This window comes from Teleopsis dalmanni, chromosome X (genome assembly GCF_002237135.1).
Source record: "Teleopsis dalmanni isolate 2A chromosome X, ASM223713v2, whole genome shotgun sequence".
Lineage (NCBI taxonomy): Eukaryota > Metazoa > Arthropoda > Insecta > Diptera > Diopsidae > Teleopsis > Teleopsis dalmanni.
This window is the reverse complement of record NC_051848.1, coordinates 99,759,147-99,779,151: the sequence shown is the minus strand read 5'-3', so window position 1 is coordinate 99,779,151 and position 20,005 is coordinate 99,759,147. Positions and strand designations below refer to the sequence as shown.

The window sequence follows — 20,005 nt, the reverse complement described above, 5'->3', positions numbered from 1 at the left end:
TTATTCTACATAACTAATTATACAGTCAACGGTAGAATTTTTGGTTTGCTAAATTAGGCATTCATAATATTGGATATTTCTTACATGGATTGACGACTACTATACTTATAATATAAATAGAAAATATAAAAATGAGTGTTCTACATTGAAAAAATGTAGACAGTGTGGTACCCGAATTATTGCAATATCTGAAGTCTTGTGTTTGAATCTTATCGACAGTATATTGTATCATATACATATGTATATAGTCTAAGCTCTACCATTGTTACATGAACTGCCTACTAAAGTGAATAATTTCTCTAAAATCTATTATTAAGACCCACTGAATAATTGTGACCCAAACCTCTCTTAAATAAGGAAAAGTAGGGTTATGCTAAATATCTGCTAAACAGAGTTTTCATAGCAAAATAAATATATATGTATATATTTTTATATATAAAATCATACTTAACAATATATTATTTTCAAGTTAAACTTTTAAAGTAATACCAATGGTCTTAAATATTACAAAGTAAAAAATAAGGTATTAAAATCAGAAATAATAATAAAATATTATAAATATAATTTTACTTTTCCATATATTTTATTTAGTAGAGGCTTCAGAGTGTTCGACTGTTAAAATATTATAAATATTAGATTCCAAACATTTTAGTTCAGAACGTCAGGACCATGCTACACAATTGATCCGATTATTGTTGATAACCGTATTTCCTATGATTTTCAATATTTTTAACTTAGTCCTTTTATTAATAGTGTTAATGGTTTCTGTCATGATTTATATTTAGCATGCTAAACTCACACTAATATGTGAAATGGGTTAATAGAAATAACGTATATATATATATATATTGCCATATGACTAGAACTTGTTGTAACTTTAAAGCCAGCACTTAAAAATCACATACAAATAAACTGATAAGATCTCATTCGTTAATTTTAATTGCAAATTTTCTAACTATTTAACAAATTAGCATGTGTTACTACATGTCAATAATGTTATAAGGTAACATATTGATATTTTATACAAATTCTTTAGCACACACTTAACATTTTAACAGCTCAGCAGTTTAGCATTAGTTTAGCATATTAAATAAAAATAAAAAAGAGGTTTCATATTTATTTACAAAAAAATCAATAAATTCATTACGTAACGTAATTATATTTCACCTACAGATGTCGCTTTAAGCATTTCTGACAGTATAATTTCTCTGGGTAATTATTCCGCACAAAAAAATCCCACAAAATCCCAAACATCGGAAAAGTCAAATGTCAATTTCTCATTTTTTGTTTTTTGACAACTGTGCAAGTTTTTTGAGCAAATAGTTTACTATTAATATTAGTAAATTCAGTACGGACAGTATGAATTCAGCAACAAAAGTAAGTGAAAAAGTCTGACAAAGAAAATTTTGTATTTTTGGGATAAATAAATAATTGGCGTTTTTGCGCGAAAATTACGATTGTCATTGGCTTCCTGCAGAGCAGTCGCCGTTTCGTTTACGGTCTATTGAAGTGAGGAGTGGGGAAAAATCCAACGCAAACCGCTTTCAGTGTTTTTTTATTATGAATTTTTTAAAAAGTAAACAAATACAGATTTAGACTGTTCACCGCCACAATATATAAATTACTGAAAAGTCTAGAAGTTCCAGAAGTCTATAATTCCAGAATAATATGGTAGCAAATATCAAAGTATTGTCATAAAGAAATATTCATATATAATCTTTAAATATAAGTAAAGATAAATAAATTTTCAATTTTAGGTTGGTGAAATTTTCACCGCTGCTGGACAAGCTTTCAGTCGGTTGGGAGATTTAACAATGCAGTTGCATCCAAACGCGGACGCACCAACTGGGTAAGAAAAATTATACGTTAAAATTCAAAATAATTCTAGTGGCATAACTACAGATTTGAAATACTATTAAAATTATTTATATACTTTCAAACTACGTATTCGGTTAGTTTATATTAATAATAATATAATATTTTTATAGCCCAATCAATTAACAACCAATATAGTTTATGAGAAGACTTCTTATCAATCTATTTTAAATTCGTTTCTATCATCATTCCAAGTCACGTGGAATATATTGTTAATACGTGACTTTTTACGATTTTTTTTGCTATTTCCGAGAAAAAAACAGCTTTTGTTTTAAATAACAAAAATAATTATAATTATTTTATCAAGGTATCATCCACATCTGTTTACTTAGCGTATGTAAAAAATAAACTAATTCTCGATATTTCAATGAGTCAGAAATTAAATGGTGTTATATTTCCATAGAATTAATAATATTATGACATGTTCCAAGATTATATACAATTGTAAATTGATTTTATATTTAAGAAGTTAGTCTACCTACAAAAAGTTTCCAGTTTTCTCTACTCCGTGCCATGTATCTAAGCTCGTTGAACGATTTCGATGTTTCGGCGAATACTGTTCGCCTCCATGTTGTCTTTGAACGTTCTCCTCTTGATTTAATCGGGTTCCATTCTTATGATGAGCGAACTATACTGCGCGGGTATCCTTTCTTAGGGTATGACTGAGTCAACCATATTTTCTCTTTTTGATATTATTTAGTATATCAATTTGCTTGGTAATCTCCGAGCGTCTGGCATTAGTGATGATATGTGGCCAGAAAATATGTAAAATGCACCGTAAACATTGATTTAAAAATAATTGCATTTTGTTAATGGCGTTGTTTGTTATATGCCATGTGTCACAGGTATACAACAAGACAGTTTTTACACGAGCGTTGAACATTTCCACTTTAGTAGAGTTAGAGCGATGTTAGCGGCTTTCCAAACTCTAGCTAATGAGGCAAAGGCACGCTTTGCTTTTGAAGATGTTTAGATATTTCTAAGAGAGTGCCAGCCTCGCGGGTAAGCTTCTCAGGTACCCAAAATCGTCGACATCAATATCACAATCATAAACTTTAAAGGCAGATAAATTTTAACTGCAGACACGCATAGCTTATGATTTTGACGTATTAAATTTAAGATCAGCTTTCAAAGAGACGCTCATTAGTCAGGTAAGCATGCTTTGCATTTCACTGTGATTGGAAGAAAGTAATATAACATCATCGGCGTAAGTCAAGTGGTTTAGCGTTTCATATAATTTAAGTTGTATACCTTATTCGTTAAATACGTGAACAGCCTCGATAAAGATTATAAACTAGTGTCGTTATGAACAGCAGTGGGGAGAGAGCACAAACTTCTTTAAACTCTGATATTATTGGGAAACGCTCACATAGTTGGCCCGCATATTAAACTTTATTTGTAGCATCTTTATACGAATTTCTTATTATGCCTCTCAAGAGAGGAGTCCTATATGCTTCCAGAGTCACCCAAATAGTATTCCTTTTAAGAGCATCAAAAGCTTTTTCATAATCAATGAAAGTCATATAGAGCGGAGCATTAAACTCAGCAGATTGTTCGATAATAATCCTCATGGTGTCAATGTGATCAATATACGAAGGGTTACGGCGGAATCCAGCTTGTTTTTTTGATATTATTTCATCTAGGGTATCCATAATACGATTTAATATAATATTGTGCAGGATTTTGGTTATTAATGGTAGAATAGAAATACCTTTCCAATTTGAACATTTACGCGTCCATAGAATAGCTTCGGCATTCATTCTTGGAAACTATTTTATCGAGTAAATTTAGCTAGAAATTTAATGCAAATTTAAATGAATTCTTTTTGTTAGGTACATTATATTACAAGAGATCAGGTTATTTTCACTCTAGGTATTAGTTTTTCTTCTATCAGTTATTTGAACAAAGTAGGGCGTGGCGACGTATTATAAATGCATATTAATCGTTGTAGTAAGTCATGCTTGAACTTACGCTTTATGTACTGGTTCATCAGTCTTCCAAGCACAACGGAGTCTACGTCGTGGAGCTACTCGTTAAGTTCGAAGCAATACAGCTTTTTATTTTCTTAGAATATTCGTGTACCACCTTTCTAAAGAAGCCTGTGAAAACTTATTTTTTATTTTAATAAATACTAATATAACATCGAAGCGGAGCTTTGAATTTGGTAAACTTGAAAAATAAGACAATTTTAGTAATCAATTCTAAACCCATGATATCTCCAGGAATTGGCAATATTTTCTCTATTCAATTTAAGAAAAATTTGCACCCATATTCTATTATAGAATCGCTGTAAAGGAAATCAAATGAAATCAAGCATAGTCATATTAGTTCTAGAAATAAAAAAATCCTCACATACCAACGTAAAAGATTTTAGAACTATCAGCATTTTATCTTTCCTGTTAAGCATTTCAAAAAGGACTGGTAAAAATTAGTATATGACTCCTTAAATTTAAAGGTCGACCTACTTCATAGCCTGAATGATTCTCTGGTATTACGGATATTGTAATTTGGTGGGAAGCGCTCAAAATGACAAATATAAAAAATAAGAATGGTGCATTATGTACTAACTGAATGATGCTGTAGTTTTAATACTGGATATTGTACCATTAACACTCGGGTGTCATCTGTATGCCTCGGTTATAGTTATGAGACTCTGTCCAATAAAAATTCATATCAGAATGTTAAATGCAACAGCTCCACGCTTTGGTTCCAGCTGTGATGACAAAGAAGAAGTGTAGACAGTAAGTATGCTTTTTGCTAACATTCTCTCAGAAAGAAAGTTCTAATGTAAATGCTGTTACAATAGGTCAGTTATTAGCTTAAGTATATATATTACTTAACTTATGTTCTTACTATATACGTTAAAAAATGTATATAATACAACCTTATTTGTGCTAGTTTCACTTCTGAATAGGTTTGATGTTACTTAGTTCGCTTTGACAGTCGCTCGCTTCAATGAAATGGATGAATGTATGCACACAAAAGTAACCACAGATTCTAAAGAAGTGGTTAAGAAAACTCTATGGTAACATAACCATTGATTTAACCAAAAGTGAAAATTCGGCCCATAGCCTATTTATTTATATATACTTGATAACAATGATTATTATTGACATTACTAATAATTACAATGAAAATGGTAACTGAATGCAAATAGGTAATAGGTAACCGCAGATTCTAAACAAGTGGTTAAGAAATAACCATTGATTTGATGAAGATTGAAAAACTGACCCCGTAGTTTACTTATTTATGTATGTCGTTGTATTTATGTGTGTCCGGGTATTGTCATTGTACAATATGCTGAGGGCGTGGATTTGTAATCATGATTTGGTTATGAGGGCAAGACAGTGACAAAGCTCCAGTTTGGTTGAGAAAATAGAGGTTTGAGCACAATAAATAAATATACAGATTTTGCCTTCAGTTAATACCTCAGTTAAAATATTGAATCGTTAAGAATAATAACAGTTGGTGTTAATAAATACTATCTTGGACTATGCTTTCTGCCATAAACAATTAAAAGTTAATAAGATATATCTTTTTTTTTTCTAATTTTTGTACTCTCGCTATGACTCTTCTAACAATACTGCAAATATACGTAACGAAATAAATACAGCAAATGGACTGATGAAGAAATTGATATGTTGCATGCGTCAATAATGCGATTTTCTGATGATCTTAATAAAATAAGTTTGTGCATAAAAAATCGTACAGTGTAAGTGTCCAATTAATATGAGAAATTAAGTTTGAAGTGCCCTTTTGCAATATCTTTTATAAAGCGGGTATTACACATCATTCTTGGTGCGATGTCTTGGAGCGACGTCGCTTGCTATTACACATCGTTCACTGCCGACATTTTGAACCCTCTTCAGCAAATACTACTACAAAAAATAGTATTATGCGCGCATTGAAATGATGTTTTCGCATTCATGGCTTAAAACATAATGAAATTTACATTGAAGCCGACAAAAATCCGTTTGTATACGAAAAAAAACGAGCAAGACAGACGAAAAATCAATATATTTCGATTTCTATCGCTGCGCTTGTAATTCCTGTAAATTTTGCTATTACACATGAGACTTGGCATAAATTTTGTATTTTAACGCGCCAAGTAAACCACCAGGAATCATGTGTAATACCCGCTTAAGCAAAGGTTATAGCGAGAGGACAAAACATATCAATAATTTTAAAACAAACAATACATTTACTTTTATTATTTATTTCAGTTCACAAATACGACAAGCCTTAAAAAAGAAGGCGTTTGAAGACGCTGGTATACCAGCAAAACAGGTGCCATCCCAGCAATTACAGCATGTACAACAAACAATACAACATGTTCAACATCATCAACCGCAAAGCATTAAGCAGCAATTAAATGCAATACAACAGCAACAACAATTGCAACAACAGCAGCAGCAGCAACAACAACAACACCAACACCACCAACAAAATCAGCATCATCATCATCAACACCAACAGAATTCCACACAAGTAACTCAACATCCACAACCCACTGTCCAAATTCAGCAGCACATAATACCTGTTCAACAATTGCAGCAGCATTCATCGACAACATCCCTACAAACGACACCCAAACAAATCATAATACAAGCTGCAACGAATTCCAATTCCACTTCTCACCAAACTCAACCTCAGATTGTTCACTTGCAACCGCAGCAATTGCAGCAAATCATACACACTCAACCCCAAACGACAACACTGACTTTGGCACAATTTCAGCAAATGCAACAACAGAAACAATTGTTAGCCGCTGCAGCAGCAGCAAATGCCTCCAATGCAACGGGGGCAATAACTGGCACTGCATCGACTACCTCATCGCATATTGCAACAATCGGCAATAATGTTATCATTCAGGCACATCAGGCTCCGATGCCGACGTCTACACAACATTCAACAGCTCATCATCAAAGTCTTGTTGTTGGTAGTACTAAGGTTGTGCCGTCTACCTCAGCTGCAGCAGCTGCAGCGCACGCAGCTGTACAAGCTGCTGTTCTACAAACTGCAAATTCAACACACCGCGCCACTACTTCCACACCTGATGTTATGATGACATTGAACCGCATCAATACGCAAGAATCCGAAGTGGATGTTGAGTGTTTACCAGAGGATGTCGTCAAGTTGGATTTATTGGGCGAAGAGGTGACTGGATGAAATCTAGTACATTCCATTGTATCGACATCAGATCACACCGTAGTTAATGAGCACGAAACCGGGAATGGCAATGAAACGGTCGAAGACGATGATTTTTATTTTTTCAATTCAAAAACCTAAAAAAAAATGAACACTTAGTTTCTTAGTTATGTTAATCAATGGAACTGTAATTCACTACTACATAATCGACATTATTATGTATTAATTTAAGAATTTAAGAATTTAAGTTCTTCATGGGCTCGGCAACAATAACAACTACAAAACACACACAAACACTTCCCTAAGGTTAGTTCCCAATGAATAAAGAAAAATTAATAATAAATAATGCATGCAACAAATTAAAATTAGCTTCTATTTTAACCGGTCCACTTGCTGTCTGAAGAGATAATAGCGCTGCGTGCGTTGCTTGCGGGATTTACAAACACTCTTGGTCATGTCCTTTATTTGAGTGAAAGCAATTAAAGATAGCATTCTGCACAGAAGCACTGCATTTGAGTGCCTTTCTTACTCAGCGTCTAGACTGGCTAGAATTTGGCAAGATTTTTACCTTCAAAAGAGAATATATATTACAAGAACTGTCTTAATGCTAGTGAAAAAAAATGAAGGTGTATGCAAAAATCTCTTGCCAAAAAACAAGCCACCAGTGTAGATGCAGAGTTAATGAAATTATGGTAACATTTTGCTTCGGTCACTCTCATTTCTTGTGCCTTCAGAATATGTTTTAATGTTTCTTTACGATTCGATTTTCAAATTACTGTGTATTTCACTCTTAAATCGCTGTGTATTTTATTTTCGTAAATCACACGCTCGCACTCCCGATGTTATCCATTTCAGCAGTTAGTAAAATAATCAAAACATAAGATAATCTAAGAAGCAGTTTTATTAACTGAAAAATTAAAGATTTGATTGTAATTATAATAATCAGGGATCAAAAAAAACAGTTATTTTAAAAATGTTTAAAAAAAGAAAAACAACAACAAAAAGTTGTCTAAACTCATATTTAAGTATATAATTATCATTCTAACAACTTTTATCTTTAATATTATGCATGCTTTATATATATGAGTGGGTTTTAAAATAAAACTCAAAAAATACTAATTAAATTTGCTTTATATTATATTTATCAAAAATAACTCTTACATTCTGCTTTTGCCTTATAAATATAAAAATCAAAAATAACTCCTATTTTTGAAAATAAAATATTACTCACACGGCGTGTCTTTAATACATTTTATATGAGATTACAAAAACAACTACCTTGTATGAAAAATGCATTTTATATTTTTGTTTTTAAAAATATTTTTCACTCCAGTGTGAGTTGTTATATTTTATTTTGAAAAATAAGAGTTATTTTTGATTTTTATATTTATAAGACAAAAATAACAATAATTTGTGCATTTTAAAATAAAAAGCAGAATGTAAGTGTTATTTCTGCATGAAAAAATAAAAAGCACAAGATAATAATTATTTTTGATGAGTATAATATAAGGAAATTTAATTATTATTTTTTAACTTTTATTTTTAAATGCAAATGATAACAGTTATAAGTTGATTTTTATTTTTTTAATGATAACTGATGATAACTGTTACGGTTCCAAGGACGGTTACAAGGACGAGCAATCCGAACTTTGTTTTTGTTCCAATTCAATTAAAAAAAATATATGTTGGTTCAGTTCTATGTTTGTCTTCGGTATAATATCGGTTTTTGTTCTTAATTTTTGATTTGCAAAAATTAACCTTTTTATTCTATTCAAATTTTCGTAACTATCTTAATAAGATGGTTATATTGGATTTACACGAGAGTTTTGTTTATGATCTTAACATAGCTGTCAAAAATTTACAGCTAAGATTACATACAAAACTCTAGTGTGAACGCATAAAACTATCTTAAGATGGTTACGAAAACTCAAAAAAAATAAAAAAAAATTAATTATTATTAATTATTATTGATTATTATTTTTTGAAAGAGATCTTAGAGATTTATTAAACCAAATTTATATATTATTTTGCAAAGTTCGCATTTATTCAAAACTCAAATAAATAAGTTTGTTGCTCTTTTGGTGAAAAGCTGAAAAGGGTGGAGTGAGTTGTTCTTTTGTTGTAGACAAGAATGCTTATAATAAATATTCTAAATGTAAATAAAGTCTATATGTTTTAATGGATTCTTCGCAAAGCCCTGTTCTGAAGGTAATATATGTTTATAAAGTGATTGTAAGTAATTTTTTTAGTTATGGATTATGCATTCTATTTTTAAACCTGAATTTTAATCACATAGAATTGTGGTGCTTAAATCATTATATAAGTTATTTAATTATTTATATTAAGAAAATTGCACTTATTGTTTTAACGAACAATTTAAATATTGTATAGCTAACATTTTAAAATATAGTGTAAGCTTCCTAAAGCGATGCGAGTGTGGAACTCTGTACAAATGAAAAAAATGTAAAATTTAATTGAATAAAACTTTAAATGTAATTCTATCGGTAATTTCTTATTATTGTTATTAAATTTTTATTTGTATTAGTATTTGTATTTATAACTTTGTTTATTTAGATTTATAAATTGATTATTGTTCTTATTTGTTATATTGCTGATCTAAATGTATTTGAAACAAATATCTAATCCTGTAAGGCGAGACTTTTATTATATATCGTTTGGACGAAACTATAAACACCTCAATGAATGTCGCCGATGGGACTATAATAAAAATAAAATTTTTTTGGACAAATCTTATCTTACTCTTATTATCAAAAGTGTATCAAAAGTGTAACATTTAGATAATTGTTGCATAAGTGCAATTTGTACAATAATATCGAACAATAGACTAAATTATATTCGTTCCCTACAGTAGCTGACCCGATCCCGAAATTGTAGCCCAACTACAAATGCTCTCTGAGTATATATTTACTTGCCTGCCATAGAGGTGTGCATTCTAAAGGCAATATCACGATGTCTTTCACCCTCCCTATGCGATGCATTTGTCGATCCCATTTCAATAATACGTCGGTACCTGTTGTAATGGAGTTAACATCAATGTGGTTGAGTATAACTGTGCGCAAACAACCCTCCATATAGATGCTGGCTCCTTTTTAAGAACACGGTTGCACAGCAACAAAGTTTTCAACAGGTCACCGTCTTTTATTTCTATTAGAAAAAAAAATACTTCAAAACAGTGTCCTAGCCTAATTGAGGATAGGGTATAACTACTTGCTAAATAATCACATCAATGTATGTTTTAATTGTAGATTTATTTCTCATGAGTTCGCCCATCTATCTTATGTGCCAATAAGAACATTAATTTGAGCTTTATTGATTCTTGGTTATTACAATTAGTAAGTGACCAGGTTTGTTTGTTTATCCCAGGCTGGTTTTAAGTAAGACCTACCTATCCCATCGTTCATACCTTTTATACCGTTCATACTTTTTATTTTGCTATATAGATCAATATGGGTTGGAACAATAACAACAATTGTAATTCAATTGAACAGAATAAAACTGCAAGGGACTGGAGTTCAATCCTGCGCAGTTGAGCAGAGTAGGTGGAAAGCATCGAAAGCAACAACGTGAAACTTAAATCCATTAGAAGACCTCTTAGGAATGAGTGGAGAAGATTTCTGCAGCAATGTGGAAACTTCATTTCAGTAATCAAGGGAGAGAAATATGAGCAGAGGAGTTTAATATCTAGCGGACTAGACCTATTAGGAATGAGTGAGGAAGATTTCTACAGCAATGTGGAAACTTCATTTCAGTGATCAAGGGAGAGAGATATGAGCAGAGGGGCTTAATATTTAGCGGACTAGTTTTATCTAAGCCAGAAAGCATGAGCGTATGGTAGAGAAATTAAGGTTTAATCATCAAAATATTGAGTGAATTAGTAGTAAATTTCATATGAAATGTTATCACCAAGAAAATGTAGTATATAGTACATATACAGCCTCCTAAAATCTTATTGATACTGCAATATTTCAAATTTAATATTAGGAAGATATGATTAATCAAAATGTATATTTTCTTTAGAACAGTTCAATTTATCTGAACCAGAGAGCATGGACTAGTAAAACAAGCAGTAGAGACATGAGAAGTGATAAGACAAGATTAACATATAGTGACCGTCTGTCAGTGTGTTGGCTGGTCATGAAATTAGTTTTAAAAAATTACCAAATAAATATATTCCCAAGTCTAAGGTTGTTCCTAAAACATGAGCAGTTCTACTATATTTCAAGAATATTTATAAGAGATTTCAAAACGTCTGAAAAAACTATATAATAAAGTTTATTTTAATATACCTATGCACATGTACATGTTTATCAGTAAACATAGAATATTCATATACATATATATGTATTATTTTAAAATCAGTGGAAGTTACAAATGAAGTAACTATGTACTTTATACTATAACACTAAGTTCAGTATAATTGGTCTCGTCATAATAATTTTTGTTTTTTTATATGAAAACAGATAATCGATATCTGTGTTTTAATGGATATTATATATACATTGCTCTTGAGGAAAAGATGTGTGCACATTAGCGATTATACTGAAATGACAGTCTGAACCTAATACTTAAGAAGCCCAGACAGAAAAGATTTTGAAGATTTATAGAAATTTTCTTGTAGTATTCTTACTTCAACCATTTTTATGGATATTTTGCATAACAATTGTACTAAAGCTGGAGATCCTAGGTCGGTCAAAGATCGCTTAAGAATTTTGAGTTCACTTTCACATACGATTTTTTTTCAATAATATATAATTTTTTGAAAAAAGAAAAAGAATATGCATTTCTCTTAATCGCAGTTTTTTTTAGAGTAAATCAAAAAGTATGAATTTTTATTTTATTAATATTTTTTATACCCGTTTGCAGAGTTTCTATTTCTGATAGAAAATAGAAGATTCTCAAAGTAGAAAAAATTGACTACGTTGAGTCAAATTTTTTCGATGACCATAAAGCTTTAGAGAGAAATTGTGAAAGTATTATAAAAGCTAATGGTTATATTATGCAGATAGTCAAATGATGAAGGGTTACGGCATTTATACGTTCTGTTAGGTCATGATCATTAAGTCACAAAACTAATTGGTAACAAAACTTTAGAAAAATGTGCTAACATATAAGTCAAATACGGCTTTGGGCCAGTTAGTTAAGGTGCGTTGACTATGAGCTTCGACTTTGGCAGGGCCACGAGTTCGATTCCTGGTACTTGCAGTTTCAAAAAATTATTTACGAATAATTAAATATAAGAATTATTTCCAAGACCACTGATGATGGGTATTTGGTATTTGACAATACTTGAAACAGCTGTATGGTCAGCCAAAAATTTAATTAATTAAAATAATATAAAATGAATTTTTGTTGTTATAGTTCACTACTGTTCGAAAAAACCTCTTTATTTGGTGTAACCATAACTGTCTACATAACATGAACCCAGAGCTCTATGCTTACATATTCACACAAAAATAATTACCTTTTCAATTTGGGCAAAAATTAAAAGCACTAAAGTGGTACTAAAGTACGAAATAGACAATTGTGATTTGGCCCACGACATAACATGACTTAATGGTCATGAATCATGACCTAAAAGGAGCATAAAAGTGCAGCAACCATTTGACAATTTACTGTCTATAATTGTATGACATCGTGCTTATGAACTTTTCTAAGGACCTGTGCGAGTTAGGCTAAGTTGTGTTCTAAATGAGGGAAATTCTAGGTTGTGCCGATAATGTAGTGATGTGTCGATACGTGTTGATAAATGGCTAAATGTGTGCAGTGCAAAGAATTCCAAAAAATTCTTATTTGGATTAGAATCAACTTAGCCTAACTCGCACACGTCACAAATTACCATAAAACTGTCAAATATATCAATTGTTAAACATTGACAACTCTGAATGTACTTGTGTCAATAAATAATATTTGCTATATTCAAAAAAATTTTATTTTCATCACATTATCATTTCTTTTTTAAAAATCTATATAGTAATATGATATGTAAAATTTTTTGAAATAAGTTATAGATTTATATTTGTTACGTAAAAATTAAATGTAAACTTTGGATCCGCAGATTTTGGCCATCAAAAATTTCAGTTTTTCTTTTAGCTTTTTTAAGTACTTTTTCATATAGTTCGGTAAACTTCAAACTTTTTGTCTGTTTGTAGAAAATGGCCAAATTTTCTCTATTTCCCCTCGCACCAACCGCAGCTAATCTGTCTAATGAATATTTAACCTGGATAAATGGTAAGGTTGACGCGAAAGTTAACAATGTTGAGGATTTGTGTACAGGAGCAGTTTTCTGTCAACTTCTACATCGTTTACACCCGTCATCCATCAACTTGAGAAAAGTGATATTCTACACAAATCAAGAGTGTGATTTCATGAGCAATTATTTGTTACTACAACAGTCTCTCAACAGCTTAAAGGTCAATAAATCCATTAACATAACGAGAGTTATACGTTATCAGTTCATGCCAAATCTAAAAATGCTGATTTGGTTCAGAAAGTACTACGATAGCAATTACCAGCGGAGGACAGGATTACCGTACAATCCGAAAACGGAAAGATTCCATAAAACCATTGGCTATCGCACTCCAATTGACAAACTACAGATAGTAATTGCTAATTTTGATCGCATTCGTACCAATCGATTGATAACGACAGTCGAAAAAAACAAGTTCACTCAAAAATTGAAACAAATCAAGGAACTTTGTAAGGGTTATGAGAATGATGAGTTTGCCATTAAGGTTATGCAGGTCATCAAAGCAAAGAAGGGCAAAGCAACTCCTAAGGAGGACGCAAAAAAATCATCAAAAAAAACGGAGTAAAATGTATGAAAAATATTAAATTTATTTAAAATAAAATATATATACTCTTGTATTTGTTTAGCATGGTGTGACGTGTGAATGAAGGATGGCGCTTTGACGTGTGTTCATTTTAGTGTACAATCAAATTGCGTACACCATGAGGGAAGCTACGAGGAATGCAAGAAGATGAGGCTGGAAGAAACCGAAACCCGAAACTAATCATTGATAATGCTAACCAATATCAGATCCAATAAATTCCACAACATATATATATACCTATTTTTATTTTCATAGAAATATGTCTGTTTTAGATACAATTTAAAGTTTAAGGTACATATTTTAAAGATTTCAGTCGTGTCTAAAGCATCTAACATAGTTCTATCAACTGTTTATAAATTTTTCTTGCAATAACTATATCCAAACAATTATCTTTCATATTCATTATATTTATATTCTCTTGTATATTTAGAAGTCCCACAGTGCTTACGACTATACGTTTTATATTCACATATATAAGCTCTATATGCGTTGCACAATTACACAAACAACTGATAACAAGATATCATCTGGTGCGCCTACTAATTCTTAATATACGACTTTAAAGCTGATATCTGAGATATGTAGACATTTAATGTAATCTGGAAAGTTGTTCAGAAAAACAGATTTTACAAAAATGGAATCATAAATCGGAATCCCGGAATGTCGAAATGCTACCAAAATCGTAATATCTGGTCTATTATGTATTTAATAATAGGAATAAATTAAAACATTACAACTGTTTATGTGAGGTTTGCACTACAAAAAACTGTTTCATCTGGCGGTAATAGCCTGTGACCAATTTCCAAATTTTTGATATGCAATAATTTAAGAAATTTTAATGCAGACCCTTTCCAAGTCTTTTTCGCATATCAATGTATTTCATATATTTGACTGAACCAAAACAGGAAAATAGATGTTTACTCTTCTAAAACGATTTCAATTTTTCGCGAATTTCTATTTGGCAACGAATAGAACTATGTTTGTGTAAATCTTAAATTTGGAGATAATTGGCTATGAAACCGAAAATTTTGGCATGAAAATCACCGACAACTAGCAGATATTCCTTTTGGCATATTTCCATACGACAAGTAAGCTGTATCGATATATTAATGTTCTTTAAGAATATTCTACTCAAATCCATTGTCATATCGGTGTGATCAGGAAAACGAAATATTACTATCCAGAAGCCGTAGTCAATGGCTTAAAGTGATAGCTTGAGTAAGAAATTGATATTTAAAATATATATATATATATATACTTGTTTTTGATCACCTATAGGGCTTGAGTCACTGAGTACATTAATTTATTTCAATATATTGGATGTTATAACGCTTTATACGTGGTATTATTATTGTAACGCAACGTTATGCCAGATTTTTAATAAATTGGACCTGTTTTAAATAAATAACCAATAGCAAACAGTTGGAAACCCGCAGGAGAAAGAAACAATAATACATTTTCATTGTGAATACCCGGCTTTAGCGTCCAGAAGATATAAGTTCTTAGGAAAATACTTACGTGATAGTTTATCAGACTACTCAACGATGAAGATGAAAGGCCTATTAAATTACCTAAATTCGGCGGGATGGATTTAGTCTCTACTCTTCTATATTAGGGTTCTTGCGAGGAATGTGGTAGCAAAACGGCGAAAAATCGCTAATTGAGGTAGTTATCTAGGTTGAAGTTATCTAACGGCCTGCTACTGCAACCAACCAGGTGATTTACTTATGAAGTTTTTTTTGTGGGACAATAAAATATTTCAAAGCAGATATTGATATACAGATGTCAGTATGGCAACCGAACTTTTGGTTTAGAATTGTACTAAGCTTTTGCAAATGAAGTGAAAACCAGAGGACGGTGAATTATTATTAAGCTTAAGGTTTGAGATGCGACTAAATATTTGTGTACAGTTTGGCACAAAATACCATTTTTCTAATATAACGTCAGATGTCCCAGCAATCACTAGATGACATTTACATTTAGGTTCTGAACACAGCTAAAAATGTACCCTGGCGCCATACACGATCCAGCTTATAAAAAATAACTGCAGAGAGCGCTTGAATAAGTAAAAGGATTATGGAAATGGGTTTGTGCATTTACTAGACAGTACAAAATAAGGTTTATATGAATTGAAACATAGATGCCCTCCGACAGCGTGGTTTGGAAAATAACTAAAATTTACAACACAAAGTTAGAGAGATTTTGAAGCTGACGGTAAAACGACGGTATTAGCATATTACGCTCTCCAGCGGAAGTTTAAAGACCGTATTATAGAGACATTTGACGAATTTCTTTAAATGAAGAGTTGGAGCTTGTGGGACCTGGTGCAGGAGTTTTCAGTTAAGAAGTAGCTGAGAGAATCGTTGTAAATTGAATGTTTTATAATGATTAAGATCATGTTTTTCCTTTTGATTTGCTATTTTGATTTGATTATCCTTTTAAAATTTTAACTTACACACTTATAGTTGGTTATTGTTGGATGAAATCACTTCCATTCTTCTTAGTCTTTAGCGGTTATAATCATTTTATATCATCAATTTTTGTTGGTCCTTGAAATGAAAATGGTTTCTATATAGTTGTGAATTGTTTTTTGATTGTTTAGACTGGAATTAACTGTGGCTAACGTAAAAACAAATTATGTTAGATTTGGCTTAAAATTGTCACTTTCTTTCAATTTAAAATTCATCATTTTTTGAACTCATAGAACTAGCAATCCCCAACCTACCAGTATAGCCCAGTCGGTAACGCTGATTCGTAGCAACGTAGCCCAGTCGGTAACGTTGATTCTTAACCTGCTAGCGTAGTCCAGTCGGTTACGTTGATTCTTAGCAACGTAGCCCAGTCGGTAACTTTGATCCCCAAACTACCAGCGTAGCCCAGTCGGTAACGTTGGATACCCTTTCGAATATACTAATCGTTTTCCTATTTCAGGAATTATATTATTTATAATATTATTGTAGTTAATTTTCGTAGTTAATAAGTATTAAAACTATATACCTTAAAAATATATATTGTAAAGATAAAGAAATTAAACTAAAAAATAATAAAGAAAATAAATCAAAAATAATACGTGGTTAAAAATTATATTACGAGAAGATTCAGGATTACAAAGAAATATTCTTCTAACAACCCTAGAGCATCGTAAGCTATCCCTATCCCAACTATTAACGGCCGTAAATAGGTTCATTATAACTTGATTTATTTTGATAAATAGGTTTTAATTCTATTGATTTATTTTTAACGATTAATTAAGGGTATGCAATATATGTGGAACAGTTGTTCTGTGATTTCTACCGATATTTAATTAAGCATATAATATTTGATTCTAAGCAAAAGTAGTTCATTTTTATATATGGATAAGATAAATATTTCATACTAGATTGTAAATATCACAATGCGAAAGTTAATATTAAAAAAATTTACTTAAGATGATGGATTATGTTTCGTATGAATGTGTGCTTATTAAAAGATATTACTTACCATACATATATAGATATAGAAGAGATTTTCCTGTTCTTCTTGAGGTATGCTTTTCTATTTAAAAATAACTCCTTTTATTTACTCTCATCACTCAGTAAATACTCATTGAATTGAATTTGCTGTAAGACTTCAGTTTCATTTCGTTGCAATGGATTAAGGTCAGGTTTTAAACACTCTGTTTATTTAGGTTTTAAAATTTTTTATTATTTAATATAAAAATCATTCCAAAATTATTTAGATGATGTTCTGTTGCTTTTGCAATTTCTGGATTGTTAGTCCCGAATTTCTCTGTACTTTACCGAACCTCACCGAAAACAACTATTTATATTTATTTGAAGGGCAAAAAAGTGAATAATAACTAATGCATTTTTATTAAATTGTTTTTAAAAATTTTTTATAAGCCTTTAACAATTATGAATCTTAAGTGTAGTCGATTATTAATTAGATACGTAAATATTAGTATATTATAGAGAGTATAGTTCTTTGGTTTATTAGCTGTTTTAATTTTCTTGATTTTAAACAAAAATAAATTTAAAATATACATATATAAGGGACTTTCTTTACAATAAGTAAATTGCAAGCGTTCGGCCGTAATGCCGCGCGAATGTATGTAGATATATAACTAATGGTACTCATAATAATAACGGTATGGATCCACTGATGCGCTAGCAGCAGCTGCTGGAACAGAACTGGCCTTATTCATAGGACGTATAACATAGGTGCTGCGTCTAAAAATAATATAATAAAATTTTTATAAGAACAGAGAAAACTAAAACATATTTATAATTATATTTAAAGTTGTAATTATTATATATTTATTATTATAAAATAAGCAGGTATTATATTATTACTATTTACTATTTCGATGAAACATAATAGTTGATATACTATACGATTCATACCTAAGATTTCACATAGTTTCAAGAATTGAACTTTTTGTGTTAAAATTTTGTTATTCCTTTTTTTTTGCTTTTATAAAATTGGAAATAATTGGAAATAAATTTCAAACTAAACAGTGGAGGAACCGCTGGTATTGCTCTTACCTGTTGTGGTCTCCAGCATGCACCTGAAAACTGGTCTCCTCGTGGTGATCATGCGAAAATAGTTTTTTGAGAGCTATAATGCCGGCAATTGTGAGTGCCACTTTACTGATGACTAATGCTTTACCAGCAATAGCGGCAAGTGCTTTTAATCCGATTGGTCCAGCAATACCCATGGCGGTAAGTAGAGCAGCTATGACATACTTAACATGCCCACCTCCTTTCTTACCCTTTTTTCCTTTTTCTTGACGTCCCACGCTCATGTCAATCTTGAGCGCATGGGTACGCACAAGCTTATCAGCTTGAGTGAGTAGTGCGCGATCTAGTGACTGTAAACGTTGGAAAGTACGACCGTCAGCGATAGCATCGATGATGCTCTGTGTCTCCGTGTGATTCTGACGTTCCAATACAAGCCCATCCACAATTTTAATAGTGTCCTGTTCGAGTGCACGTGAAAGTGCCTGCAATGCCTTTTGCTTTAGGCAAGCAATAAAATCGGTTTTATCCAAGCAATCGTCATAAACACGACGTACAATCGTTAGTTCGGGGCCCAGCCAACCGGACGTATGTGTACTAGCCGTGCTAGTTGTACTGGTGGTTGTTGCGGTGTTTGTTCTAAACCTTTGTTGTTGATGGTCAGCATTTGTTGTTGCAAAGCATAAAAGGATTGTAAAAATCTTAAATAACTTTAGTAGAAATGCTTTTTGATACTCCATATCGTCTGTGTTCGGCTGGAAACTTGACCGCGCGTTTTGAATTTTTTTTTTTTCGTAACTTTTGTACAAAAGCAACAATAGGTTTTGTATTTGAGATTTGATTTAATATCTTTTCTATTTTAAACTTAAATTTTTTCTTTTTTCAAAAATTAAACACAATTAAACACAAAACCGTTTGGATTTTTAGTTAAGTCTGGCTTTATAAAGCACCGAGCTGAATCTGTTAGCACCTGTATGGATTCTAAATGCAACTGTAGCGAAATCTCGACTAATTTCTTGCTTTTATAAATTGCGTCTGCGCCTGCATAGAATCACTCGTTTGGAAAATATTGGCGTGCTTCACAAGCAGAGAAATGCATTGTGAGGAATCTTCAGACTATCGACTGCCAGCAATCTATATTTCTACGCCGTCTCTTGTTGTTGGTATGCCAGCATTGCCAGCATTGTTGCTGGCATTACTGGCATTACTGGCATTGTTGTTGGCTGCTGAGTGTTAGGTGCGCAAAACCGATGTTTGAAGCATCTTCATTGATCATGGACGATTAATTAACGTTACGTCGCACTCCACTGCTAAGTGCAATTTATGAATTTCGCATTTGTTATACTCGTATTATGTTTAATACTTTATTTCATTTTAGTTTTAATTATCAAATTTATTTTCTGTTTTATAGATAAAATTATGCTGCTGACATGTTTTTGTTATTAATCGGTGCAGCTACTTTTCTTTGCAGCGCATTTTGTGTTCTACGAAAAGCGCTCATTTTTATTTTCAAATACTTTTTAGAGATGAAATTTCATGCAGTCGATTTAATTTTATCCAAGACGAGCTAATGCCTTTCATTTTGTCCATATTTAGCTTCGGAATTTATTACCGCAGTAACGTTAACACTTTTCT

The 20,005-nt window shown here is 31.6% G+C and overlaps 3 protein-coding genes across 5 annotated transcripts; 2 read left to right on the top strand and 1 right to left on the bottom strand.

Annotated features, from left to right (window-relative positions):
• Positions 1–1,269: 1,269 nt before the first annotated feature.
• LOC119689603 (putative cyclin-dependent serine/threonine-protein kinase DDB_G0272797/DDB_G0274007) lies at positions 1,270–7,969 on the top strand. 3 transcript variants are annotated; one of them, XM_038104469.1, is made up of 4 exons: positions 1,270–1,377; positions 1,758–1,849; positions 5,489–5,587; positions 6,099–7,969. In XM_038104469.1, the coding sequence occupies exons 1-4, from the start codon at positions 1,360–1,362 to the stop codon at positions 7,042–7,044; spliced, it is 1,155 nt and encodes a 384-aa protein (XP_037960397.1). In that variant the 5' UTR covers positions 1,270–1,359; the 3' UTR covers positions 7,045–7,969. The 3 variants fall into 3 exon arrangements, with proteins under 3 accessions (XP_037960397.1, XP_037960399.1, XP_037960398.1); XM_038104470.1 differs by lacking the exon at positions 1,270–1,377 and adding an exon at positions 1,389–1,686; XM_038104471.1 differs by lacking the exon at positions 5,489–5,587 and having other exon boundaries at positions 1,271–1,377.
• A 5,088-nt stretch (positions 7,970–13,057) lies between these two features.
• LOC119689495 (microtubule-associated protein RP/EB family member 3-like) lies at positions 13,058–14,104 on the top strand. Its single transcript, XM_038104329.1, has 2 exons — positions 13,058–13,859; positions 13,918–14,104. Exon 1 carries the CDS (start codon positions 13,197–13,199, stop codon positions 13,854–13,856), a length of 660 nt encoding a protein of 219 aa, XP_037960257.1. The 5' UTR covers positions 13,058–13,196; the 3' UTR covers positions 13,857–13,859; positions 13,918–14,104.
• A 3,741-nt stretch (positions 14,105–17,845) lies between these two features.
• LOC119688816 lies at positions 17,846–19,110 on the bottom strand. The gene is made up of 2 exons (XM_038103481.1): positions 18,398–19,110; positions 17,846–18,082 (listed from the first exon to the last, which is right to left on the bottom strand). The coding sequence occupies exons 1-2, from the start codon at positions 19,108–19,110 to the stop codon at positions 17,977–17,979; spliced, it is 819 nt and encodes a 272-aa protein (XP_037959409.1). The 3' UTR covers positions 17,846–17,976.
• Positions 19,111–20,005: the final 895 nt, after the last annotated feature.

Excerpts from the sequence above, each read along its gene's own strand:
- LOC119689603 (XM_038104469.1), top strand. Across the intron at positions 1,850-5,488 it reads AACGCGGACGCACCAACTGG|CAAATGGACTGATGAAGAAA; the intron begins GTAAGAAAAATT and ends AAATAAATACAG. Across the intron at positions 5,588-6,098 it reads TGCATAAAAAATCGTACAGT|TTCACAAATACGACAAGCCT; the intron begins GTAAGTGTCCAA and ends TATTTATTTCAG.
- LOC119689495 (XM_038104329.1), top strand. The coding sequence starts at position 13,197 with ATGGCCAAATTTTCTCTATTTCCCCTCGCACCAACCGCAGCTAATCTG.
- LOC119688816 (XM_038103481.1), bottom strand. The coding sequence starts at position 19,110 with ATGGAGTATCAAAAAGCATTTCTACTAAAGTTATTTAAGATTTTTACA. Across the intron at positions 18,083-18,397 it reads CATGCTGGAGACCACAACAG|ACGCAGCACCTATGTTATAC; the intron begins GTAAGAGCAATA and ends TATTATTTTTAG.